Here is a 12377-nt window from a genome sequence, read left to right as displayed (position 1 = left end):
AAGTTTTAATCACATCTAAACAAGAGTATTGTTCCAGACCAGAGTTATGCTACTGAATTATCCTTATCTAGTATGATAAATACTCGTTGGTATCTGTTATCGCCCACCAAAAATAGGTCATTTCACAGATTCGAAAATGCCTTGCTTTCTCTTATGCCTTGTTATAACCGTATACTAGTTATGGGGGATATGAACACCGACTTGAACATGACAAATCGTAACTTTGACTACTCTCAACTGACTACAATTTTTCAATGCCTAAACATGACTATTTTACCTCTCGATCCAACTCATCATACTAATGAATCAGACACACTCATTGACCTTCTCATTGTTAGTGATCCCAATGAGGTTGTTCAAGCAGGCCAAATCTCAGTCCAGCTATTTCTAGACATGATTTGATCTACTGTGTACTTTCCCATAAGATACCCAAGCCAGAACAGAAAATTATCACTTATAGAGACTTCAAAAACTTTGATGAAGCCGCCTCCTGACTGATGTGGCTCAGACTCCATGGCATCAATTGAAGCATTACCCTCAGTTGATGACATGGTCAAGACTTTCGAGAATTGGACTTTGACTTTGTATGACAAACATGCACCTTATGTGACGAGGAGGATTAATAGAAAACGACGAGTACCGTGGATGACTGAAGACATACTTAAGATGATGGGACGTAGAGACAAAGCACATAGAAAATTTAAAAAGACATTTGACTTGGACAGTTTGATAGAGTATAGGAGCCTTAGAAATAGGGTTTAACAGGAATTACGGAACTCAAAGATTAGGTACTTGAATTCGTTTATGACAAACAATAGACAAGACTCTAAATCACTTTGGCAGGGAATAAAGAATTCGGGCTTGGCAAACAGAAATCGAATCCACAAATTGACTTACCATTGAATAATATAAATGACCATTTCGTTTCACATTCTAACCAACGCGACGAAGTTGTCATTGCTAATCATATAGATGATCTTGAAGAGCAGGTTATAACTTAGATTTACCAATCACTGATCAATTTCATTTCCATCCAATCTCAGAAGAAGACACTTTCAGAGCAATTCAACGTATTCATAGTAATGCTACGGGTGTAGACAAAATTCCTATTAAATTTATCAAGAAGATGTTATTTGCTGCTTTACCAACCATTACATACATTTTCAACAAGTCACTTGAAGAAGGCATTTTCCTGAAAACTGGAAGTTTGCTCTGGTTCGCCCTCTAAATAAAGTTCCATCACCCAATAAAGTTGAGGATTTTAGACCAATCAGTATTTTACCTGCATTGTCCAAAGTGCTAGAAAGACTCATTCATGCTCAAGTTGTAAAATTTCTAGACAACAATAGTAAGCTTCATAACTTTCAATCAGGCTTTAGAAAATTCCATTCAACTGAGACAGCTCTGCTTCGTGTCACTGATGATATAAGATTAGCTATGGACCAAAGAAAATGCACCATCCTCACCCTATTTGATTTTTCTAAAGCATTCGATACTGTTGATCATACAGTCCTTCTGAATAAGTGGCTATTCTTGGTTTCAGTCACAACTCGTTAGTTTGGTTTAAATCCTATCTATTAGGTAGGAAACAATGTGTATCTGTCGGTGACAAAAAGTCAACTTGGAAAAACGTTATGCATGGAGTACCACAAGGTTCAATTTTAGGCCCTCTCCTCTCACTTTGTATGCTAATGACCTTTCTTCCATTATCAAATTCTCCAGTTTCCATACTTATGCAGACGATCTTCAAATCTATTTAAGCTGTCCCATAACAAAAATTAATGAAACAGTTGGAATAATGAATCAGGATATCAATTCGGTAGTGGAATGGACAAAGAAAAATGGCCTTAAGCTTAATCCCATCAAAACACAACCCATTATAATTGGATATTCTCGTCTTATAAACAATATTGACCTTGAATCGATTCACAAAATTAGTGTAGATAGTAATGACATTCCTTACTGTAGCTCAGTTAAAAATTTAGGCATTATTATGAATAATACTCTTGACTGGTCAGAACAAGTGAACAAAACTTGTAAAAAGGTATTCTCAGCCATGCATGCATTGAGAAAATGCACGATATCCTCCCTAGAAACATAAATTATTATTGGTTCAATCTCTCATCTTCCCACATTTAATGTATTGTAATTCTGTTCTTAATGATATGCAAGTCACTCTGAATGAAAACTACAGCGTTGCCAAAATTATTGTCTACGTTTCGTCTACTCTCTCCAACGCCATGATCATATACCCCAGCCCACATTGCTAGTTAAACATTGAAGCTTCCCGATCAGAGGCTTTTTCGATAATCAAGCTTGTTAGAGATATTGAAATACGGTAATCCGAACTATTTAAAGATGATTTCAAATTTGTCTCTGAAGGTAGGAGGACAGATGCTTCACATACTAGAACCGGAGAAAGTACTTTAAGGATACCCAATCATCGAACTTCTATTTTCACAAAATCCTTCTTAGTCAGTGCCTGTCGTGCATGGAATACACTTCCTGTTTCTATCAGGTCTATCGAGAGCCGAGCGAGCTTCAACCTCACTTTAAAAAAACATATTTTGGAACAAATGACTGAAACTGTCCGGCCCTAGAACGATCACATGACAACCATCCCTCACCCATTCCACAATATAAACCTTTAACCATGTTATAGAACGAATTGTATATATATATATTATATAAACTCATGTTATTTCAATTATCCACTGCATACTGCTGTATATACTGAAATTTGATAACCTGATCTACTTTCAGCCTACTTCATTTTATTAATCAATTATTTGATCTTATCTACCTATATAATTATTCTATTATCAATTTACTATTTTTTTTCTCTTCAATATTCATATTGATTAAACTTTTACAATATTTCCATTAATAAATAAATCCTTAGTTTAAATAACGAAATTAACGTTTTGGTAGAGAGTTAGTGGGGAGGATATTTTTAATATTCTTCCCAAAGAATGGACATTGATATGTCCAAAGCTCCGCCAATTTATGTAGATGCATAACATATGATTATTATCTATAGTTATTATATACAAATTGCTTTTTCATATCATATACAGTTCAATAGTTATTTTCTTAGTCTATATTATGTAAATTCATCTATAACTTTGCTGTATTGTAAGCTATTGTATATAAGTGTATAAGCCAGTATATATTGTAATCTACATAAATAAAGTACTCAATCAATCAATCATCAATCAATCCACCGCTGCACTTTTCCATCTTCGCACCCCAATTACTGCTGCATCCTTATCCACTACGTCTATCCATCTTGTTCTGGGTCGCCCTTTCCTTCGCCGGCCATATATTTCCCTTCCATTGCCATCTTTGGGGGGTAGGCATCGTCAGCTCGTACCAGGTGTCCTGCCCACCTCAGCCTGCGAACTCGCATCACAGTGGCTAATCTGCATACTGGTACAGCCTATAAAGTTCATCATTATGCCTCCTACGCCAGACTCCTGCTTCCTGTATGCCTCCAAACACTCTTCTCAGGATCTTTCTTTCAAAGACGCCCAGCATTCTTTCATCCGCCACCGTAGTTGCCCATGTTTCACTACCATACAGTAAGACAGGCATGATGATTGTTTTGTATAGCAGCAGCTTGGTCTTTCTACTGAGAGTACGTTTTTCATCAGAGTTGATAGCGCGTAATAGCATCTATTGCTTGCATAACCCTTCGCCTTACTTCTTTACTTGAATCGTTTCTGGAGTTTATAGAAGATCCCAGGTATACAAACTCTTCTACGATTTCGAAGTTTTTTCCCCTGGATCTCTATGCTTTGGCCATGCTCTCGCCCTTCTCCAGAGTTGGAGGCCACCATAACTTTGGATTTATTCTCATTTACTACCAGACCAATTCTTTTTGAAGCTTCCTCCAACCGCGTGTAGGCGTCCTTCATAGCTGCTGGCGATCTACATGCGATGTCCACATCATCTGCATACGCTAATATCTGAGTCAGTCTATTGTACAGTGATCCTCTAGTATTAATTCGCGAGTCCCTGATTACTTTTTTTAGAGCAAGGTTGAAAAGCAAGCATGAAAGGGCATCCCCCTGCCTTACGCCATTTTCCACTTCAAAGGGCTCCGATAAGCTACTTGCAATCCTTACATAGCATACCACCTTCTTCATTGCCATCTGCACCAGTCTCACAAGCTTCCTTGGCATATTCATCCCCACCATAATAAGGAATAACCAGTACCCTTAATTGTACTCGAATAAGGATAGTAGTATTCATGGTTATATTGATGGAAAGTAAATAATAGTTATAATAGTAATACTGTCACAGTCAGTTTGGCTGCGAAACCATACGTTAATGTGTTGAACCACAAATCTCCAAATAGCCGATATATGCGCAACGCCTTCTATGCGCATATACGTTGAGATGTACAGAGTGTCTGATAAGTCACTCCCTATTTTTATACAGCTATAATTTATTTATCTATGAACCAATTTAATTAGAGCTACTTTTGTTAGATAGAGCACTCCTTGAGGTTGTGTTTTACACCAATTTTCATTTGTTTCAGTTTAAAAATACCCCCTCTCTTGACTGTGGAAGAACGAGCCAAAATAGCAGCTCGTTATGAGGTCTGTGGTGCGAGTACAAAGGTGGTGGAGGGCTGAACGAGGGATTCATGCAACTCTGGATGCAAAAACACTGAGATATTTCTTAAGAATCGTTGAAACAGAGTAATGTGAAAGACCACTTTCACGAGATCCTTGACGCAGTGATTTCTTAGGGCTCCTCATGAGCATTTCACGAACTCTGTCAACATTCTCTGATGTCCTTGACGTTGATGGTCTCCCTGTAGTTAGTATTTGGAATGGGAATTTTTAATTTTGCATCCAGTGTTGTATGGATCCCTCGTTCAGCCCTCCACCACCTTTGTACTCGCACCACAGATCCCCATACCTCATAACGAGCTGCTATTTTGGCTCGTTCTTCCACAGTCAAGAGAGGGGGTATTTTTAAACTGAAACAAATGAAAATTGGTGTAAAACACAACCTCAAGGAGTGCTCTGTCTAACAAATGTAGTTCTAACAAAATTTGTTCATAAATAGAGAAATTATAGCTGTATCAAAATAGGGAGTGACTTATCAAACACTCTGTAGTGTGCGAGCACTGTCAAGTCAGTAGATAAGTATCACAGAGGAGTTTAGCCTGCGTTGCAGTGAAACCACCTAAAGATACTTCTGTAGTGAGGTTTACGTTATAATTGCAGTCGAGAAAGATAGGAGAACAGCGTTGCCGATTCTCTGCCTTTTGTAGAGGATAGCTGACACCGGTATCAGTATAAGCCCAAGATCTTGGTAGAGAAGGGACTAACACCAAACGAAGCCCACGACCGAGACTCCTGGAAGCGTCTGACTCCAAACGAAGACCCCGAGTGGGAAATGGTTGAGATGAAGAAGATGAAGAAGAAGAAGAAGAAGAAGAAGAAGAAGAAGCTGATACCGGTATATCTCATGTATAATATTATTTGTTTATTCTTGTTAAAACACATCATAAGGCAATATTAAAGTTACCGTACACTCCCTAGAATTACGCAGATCTGTAAATGCTCTATGCTATGTTCAACATTTAAAATCATAAGGTCATATTCCATCATTCATAAATTTATTGTATTTCAGTGTACCTATGCAAGGCCAAGAAGAATATATTATTCACATCCCTTTTGTGAACTACTCATCACTATAATGGTTCTTATTAAGGGTCTAAGATTATACATACTTTGAATGAACATATAGATCCGTTTTCGAACACATTTTAATGTCTTTAAGAAAAATTGTGAAATGATTTATCTTGTATCTCGTTTGAGTCATGAAATGTTATAAGCTCTTGGTGAAACTCTTTTTGTTCTCTTTATCTTATTATTATTAAATTTTTGATTTACGTTATGTCTTATTCTCTTCTATTGTTCTTTCCATATTCTTTTTCATCTTTTAAGTTTTCTTTATTATGTAGTATGGTTATCTATTAATTGTGTAAAAAAGGTACTGTCTGTGAGCCTTTATATGCATATGTATGTATATCAATAAATAAATAAGTATTATTGCTATCAATTATATTTTATCCCTCAAAAAATAGATTTTTCTATGATTTAATAGATTTTCATATTCAAGATTGATTATTTTCTGCTGTGTAATAGTGAATTCGTATGGCTTTTGTTGGTGGGGAGTCCCTTGCGGGAAGATCCCACCGCCTGAATATATAATTTAAGCCGTCAATGCCTTACGACGGGCTTTGTGTAATGATTAACAAGGATGCAACTCCAAAGTTAATCGAATACTGTCATTATATTGTGGACCTCACTTTAGCAAAATGCTGACTTGTATTTATTCATTTTTATTTATTTACAATGCAAATGACACTAATGTAATAACATTGAAAGATAAAATAATAAGATAGTCCTTGTGCTATTTTCTTCCAAATGTATAGGTGACAAAGTCCAAGATAGGTTAGAATTTCACGTGTACAATTTTTATAAATTTTGGTACAAAAAAACACTAAAAAACTATAGTTTTGTATGTTGCAGGCGTCATCCTGTTCAGTACCACCGCTCACCGGTCGACCTCCTCTGCCACCGAGACGCGGCCGTGCCGGTGCACCCGGGTGCTAGTACGCCGGTGACAAGTGCGCCGGGACACCGAGCGTCCACCGGTCGTAGTCCCGTAAGGCAGCTGGGTCCCGGTACAAGGGATACCGGTGGGCTGCCGGCATCCGGTGCAAGGGACCCTGGTGCAACCGGTGCACCGGTGGATGCAAGCTATGCCTTGCCTGGTGCAGGGACGGGTGGCGGCTTCAAGATTACAGGTCAGTAGAAAGGAAGATCAGGTTCAAATCAAATCAAATTGATTGCCAAATCAGTAAACAAATTACAGAATGAAAAACATCAATTGAATCAATTTTTGAGAAAGTTATTCAATTAACTGGAAATGACCACAAATAACTTTGAGTTGAGTTACTTTTGGTCATTTTAGTAAATTGAATAACTTTCTCAAAAACCTATAATCTCAGAAAATTTTTGTTTTACTGGATCAACAATACCATGAAGAATTTATCCTCCAAATCTCATGGATTGACCTCTTACCGAATTTGAAATGTTCTGTCCCAAAAATTTAAACTTTATGCGCTCATATCTCAAAAAGTAATGATCGGAAAAAATTTTCCTGAGAAAACTTTTTCATTTTGATAGCTTGATGATATACAAAAACTTTGAAAAATATCACCAGTAGAAAGTTTATTTTTAGCTTTTGCACAGCCTTTATTATTTAATTGACGTCTTACTCTGTTGGAGCTATGCTCAAATAATACAGTTTCACATGACAAATAATAATGATACTATGGACTAAAGTATTCTTGTATTGTAATATATTGAGTATTCATTTTAGTTTTTACATATTTGTATTGCAATATATTGAATCTTTATTTTAGTTTTTCACATTATATTAATATGTAACTTCTTTTGTGATCACAGGTGGTGGCTCAATGTTCCTGAAATCACGACAGAAGGCCAACACGACCACCACTACATCTTCGTCAGTCTCCCCCCAGTCAACCGCCACTAGTCCCAGCTATGAGCAGAGGCGCATCACTGACCCATCCGAACAAGGTACCAAAACAAATCTAAAAGCATACCAACTTAGCATAGAGAAATAATTATAGCATAAGAAGATATACCATGGTTTGTAGAACTCATTCAAAGTTTGGAATTTTTGTATCAAATTATGGGGTTGTGTATCAAGTTAAGATTATACTGTATCATATTTTGTTGATACTGTATCATTTTATTTTGATACAGTATCTTTTGTGTTTGATACTGTCTCATTTATGGTGATACTGTGGAGAAAATATAGCATAAGAAGATAAGCCATAATTGGTAGAATTCATTCAAAGTTTGGAAGTTTTGTATCAAATTATGGTGTTTGTTTTTCAAGTTCAGATAATACTGTATCATATTTTGTTGATACTGTATTATGTGTTGTTGATAATGTATCATTTATGGTGATACTATAGAGGAAATATAGCATAAGAAGATATGCCATGGTTTGTAGAATTAATTCAAAGTTTGGAAATTTGGTATCAAATTATGATATTGTGTATCAAGTTGAGATGATACTGTATCATATTGTGTTGATACGATATCATGTGTGGTTGATACTGTAGCATTTATGGTGATACTATAGAGTAAATATAGCATAAGAAGATATGTCATGGTTTGTAGAATTCATTCAACGTTTGGAAGTTTTTTATCAAATTATGGTGTTTTGTATCAAGTTGAGATGATACTGTATCATATTGTGTTGATACTGTATCATGTGTGGTTGGTACTGTATTATTTATGGTGGTACTATAGAGAAAATATAGCAGAAGAAGATATCCCATGGTATAGAGCGTTTATGTTACAAATTTCACAGTTAACTCAAGCCGACTAATATTACTGTTACTATTACCGAAATATCAATGTGACGACAATTTAGTTGGAGATGATGGTTTAAGCTGAAAATTAGGTGTTTTTCACAATACAAATCAGGTAGAGCAGGTACAATGCTCCTTATTGTTGTCAGGTGTACCTAGAAATCTATATGAGATAGAGTGCTCTACCGGATCCTCAGATTATAGAGCACAAAAATACGCCCAGAGGGATTTTGAATTATACATGAAATGGTAACAATCGGAAGATATTGTTGATCAAAAACTAAAATTCATCAAAATTGATTTTTTCACTCATTTTTGAAAAATCTTAACTTCTTGGGCCACTCTGTATCTAGCACAAGGAAATTTTGCATGAAGAAATTGGTTATGGACTTCTCTCATGTATCCAAATAATATATCAAAAAATCAGAACTACAATATATATTGCAAGCATACCCTCTGTTTTATGTCTATGTTGACTGGATTAGTATGGTGCTGAATATTGTGTTGATGGTTTTTAGGTGTCCAAGATTTCTCCGACAAGCAGATGCACACTTTTGATCACATTCACGACATCACATGTCAGTATGGTGTTGAATATTTTGTTGATGGTTTCAGGTGTCCAAGAATTCTCCGACAAACCAACGCACCGTTTCGAGCAGATTCACGATGACGTGGAGTCTCTGCAGTCTCTAATTGACGAGGTAGCCTCGCGAGTGGAGTCAAGGTCACACTCACACGAGGCGGCCTCGCGAGGGGAGTCAAGGTCACACTCACACGAGGCGGCCTCGCGAGTGGAGTCAAGGTCACACTCACACGAGGCGGCCTCGCGAGGGGAGTCAAGGTCACACTCACACGAGGTCCCTTCCTTCCCGCTCAAGGGCATCCTAAGGGATTCGTCACCCACCAGTAGGGCCGCTGCACTCTGGGATGTCGATCCTTCCCTTATGACAGGTATGCTAAACCATAAAGAACAGATAGCTTCTCTTTTTGAAAGTTTCGTATCAAATTATGGTGTTGTGTATCAACTTGAGATGACACGGTATCATTTGTGTTGATACTGTATCTTTTATGGTCATACCATAGAGAAAAGATAATAATTAACTAATAAACATCTAATTAATGCAATTAGTATGTCAAATGATACACATGAGAAGGATGAAATTAAATTTGGAGTCAAATGCAACCAGTCCCAAGTTCATAACTTCAATGCTTATTGAGATATTTCGAAAAAATGAGCACAATCATAGAGAAAAGATAGCATAACAAGATACCTCATACCTTCTTCAATGGTTTTTGAAATATTTCGAAAAAATGAGTACAATCATAGAGAAAAGATAACATAAGAAGATATCCCATGGTTTGTAGAATTCATTCAAAGTTTGGACGTTTTGTATCAAATTATGGTGTTGTGTATCAAGTTGAGATGATACTGTATCATTTGTGTTGATACTGTATCTTTTATGGTCATACCATAGAGAAAAGATAGTAATTAACTAATAAAGGTCTAATTAATTCAATTAGTATGTCAAATGATACACATGAGAAGGATGAAATTAAATTTGGAGTCAAATGCAACCAGTCCCAAGTTCATAACTTCAATGCTTATTGAGATATTTCGAAAAAATGAGCACAATCATAGAGAAAAGATAGCATAAGAAGATATCCCATGGTTTGTAGAATTCATTCAATGTTTGAACGTTTGTATCAAATTATGGTGTTGTGTATCAAGTTGAGATGATACTGTATCATTTGTGTTGATACTGTATCATGTGTGGTGATACTGTATCATTTATGGTGGTACCATAGAGGAAAGTTAGCATAAGAAGATGTCTCATGGTATAGGTATTTTATGTTCCAGATTTCACTGTTAACTCAAGCCGATTACTGAACATAAACGTCCTATATGCTATCCTCTTATGCTATCTTCTCTCTATGGCTAAACTCATCGATTTTCCATTGTGTTCCCGATTTAATTATTGTGCAAAGCTGTTCAATTGCTATTGAGAAAATACTCAAATACTAAAATGCCACTACAGTGAGTTCCACGTTATAATGAGAGTATTTGATTAACATTGGTGTTGCTATCCTTGTCTATTATTCGACAAAACAGATAGCGCCATTCTTCTCTAGAATAGAATACGTTGCACTGTACTCTATCACTCGCAACGTTTCCAGAGCGTTTTTAAACAATATAGAAATATAATTGATAAAAAATATTTAATCTCAATTATAAAAATGTATTATTCAACCGTTATATATAAATATTGTATGGTTCCCTGTCAGCTAGACAAATTAAAAAAAAAAAACAACAGAGCAAAAAATAGTACTCACGTCAATATTTTAAAATACACAGAGATGGTTGAAAAGTATAAATAGTTTAGAAAGTAAGCTATAAAGATGAAGGAAGCTAAGCCGATACCCGCGCTACAAAATCAAATCCAGCTCACCCAGCCAGCTTAATGCCTCATTGCCGCCGCCGTGAAGGCCCACCATTCTACCAGGGAAAAGACGCTGGGGACATTCCTCAATAATGTGACTCATGGACTGGATCTCAGCTCCACAGTCGCATGACCCATCATTTGCTAGGCCCCAATTGGTCCGCCAGTTGCCGCATCTTCCCACACCCGTGCCGAAACGATTAGTGAGAGCCCATTCTCCCCTAGGCAAACTCATACCACCCATAGGTAGAGTTGGATCACTAATCAACGTTTGCTCTGCCAAGCTTCAGTCACCGAGAAGCCATCTGCTATCAGCTGGGGAGCTGTTCGCATCGGAGAGTGACGCGACTTCAGCCGAGTAAGACCAGGCAGAAGATCCTGTATTCAAATTCAAATTTATTTCCACAAAGTAGGTACAAACATTAACTATAAAACACAAATGCAATTCACCACAATCAATTCAAATAAATAAAATTCCTTACTAAAAAATAATAAATTGAACAATAATAGCATTAATACTTCTATTCTTAATTAGTAAGAGTTATAATGCACAATCAAACTGAATGGATTGAGGATTATCATTACATTATTATTCAACACTTCAAATAGCATAAGCTTGGTGGAAATCTACTCGCATAAGTGAAACTTGTCCGCTAGTAGGAGTAGCGCCCCAATACTAAGAGAGGAAAAAAAATGAATAAAGAATAAAAATGAAATAAATGCTTCACTCGAGGATTTCTAAACTTATGTAATTCTAATCATACGCATCCTTCAACAATATGTGAAAAAAATTGCAAGAAACCTTCAAATTGGAAGCTATATTATTTTCAAATTTCAAATCAATTTATTGCCATTCTTTTTTTTACAAACAAGTGAAACAAAAACATTCTTATAATGTTATAACTAATTATAATCTAAACTAATTTAAAAACATATTCAACGAAAGTTTTCTTTTATTTTAATATTGAAATAATGGGCTCTCCCAGAAAAGCTAATGCTTGAGCTCTGGAAGAGTGTATGATTGGCAGCTGTGGCCCTTTAGTGATTTTCTCATATTCTCTTATCAGAGCCTCTCTGCGTCGTATTTGCAACATTGCAAAGCACCGGAAGCCATGGTGTTGTCGTTGCCATGAGTGTGCCACTAACTGTCCTCATGGCCATTTATGACATGTGCACTATTAAGCCATACTGGGACACAATACTCTGCAGCTGAATAGACCAGTGACAGTGCAGAAGTTGGCAGATTCAACCATTGAAAAATATGTTCACAACATACAAGAATGAACAGTTAATATTCCAACAGATAGGCTGGAATCAGCTATGTACTATTATAGAAGGCAGTGGCTACTCATATAAACTGCAACTCTGTACTCCTATCTTGCTCCACTGCCATGATAACATGGACCTCACTATTTCTCTCAAAGCTTGTTGATAGTGTAGTCATATTTCCATGGATGATAATCTGACTGATTCGATTGATTTCATTTCATTTTAAATTTCAA

General features: G+C 36.5%; 2 protein-coding genes across 2 annotated transcripts in view; both read left to right on the top strand.

Moving 5' to 3' along the window:
- The window catches only part of LOC111049325, a 32323-nt gene extending 25631 nt beyond the window's left edge, over positions 1–6692 (top strand). Inside the window, exon 5 of the mRNA XM_022335363.2 lies at positions 6555–6692. Coding sequence (XP_022191055.2) covers positions 6555–6638 — 84 coding nt within the window. The 3' untranslated portion in view covers positions 6639–6692. The remainder of the gene's footprint in view (positions 1–6554) is intronic.
- LOC120348713 (GRIP and coiled-coil domain-containing protein 2-like) overlaps positions 6634–12377 on the top strand; it is a 37230-nt gene continuing 31486 nt past the window's right edge. The window contains exons 1-3 of the mRNA XM_039438445.1: positions 6634–6832; positions 7497–7631; positions 9053–9388. Of these exons, the coding sequence (XP_039294379.1) occupies positions 7508–7631; positions 9053–9388 (460 nt within the window). The 5' untranslated portion in view covers positions 6634–6832; positions 7497–7507. The remainder of the gene's footprint in view (positions 6833–7496; positions 7632–9052; positions 9389–12377) is intronic.

Source organism: Nilaparvata lugens, chromosome 11 (genome assembly GCF_014356525.2).
Source record: "Nilaparvata lugens isolate BPH chromosome 11, ASM1435652v1, whole genome shotgun sequence".
Classification (NCBI taxonomy): Eukaryota; Metazoa; Arthropoda; class Insecta; order Hemiptera; family Delphacidae; genus Nilaparvata; species Nilaparvata lugens.
This window is presented reverse-complemented; position numbering and strand designations above follow the sequence as displayed.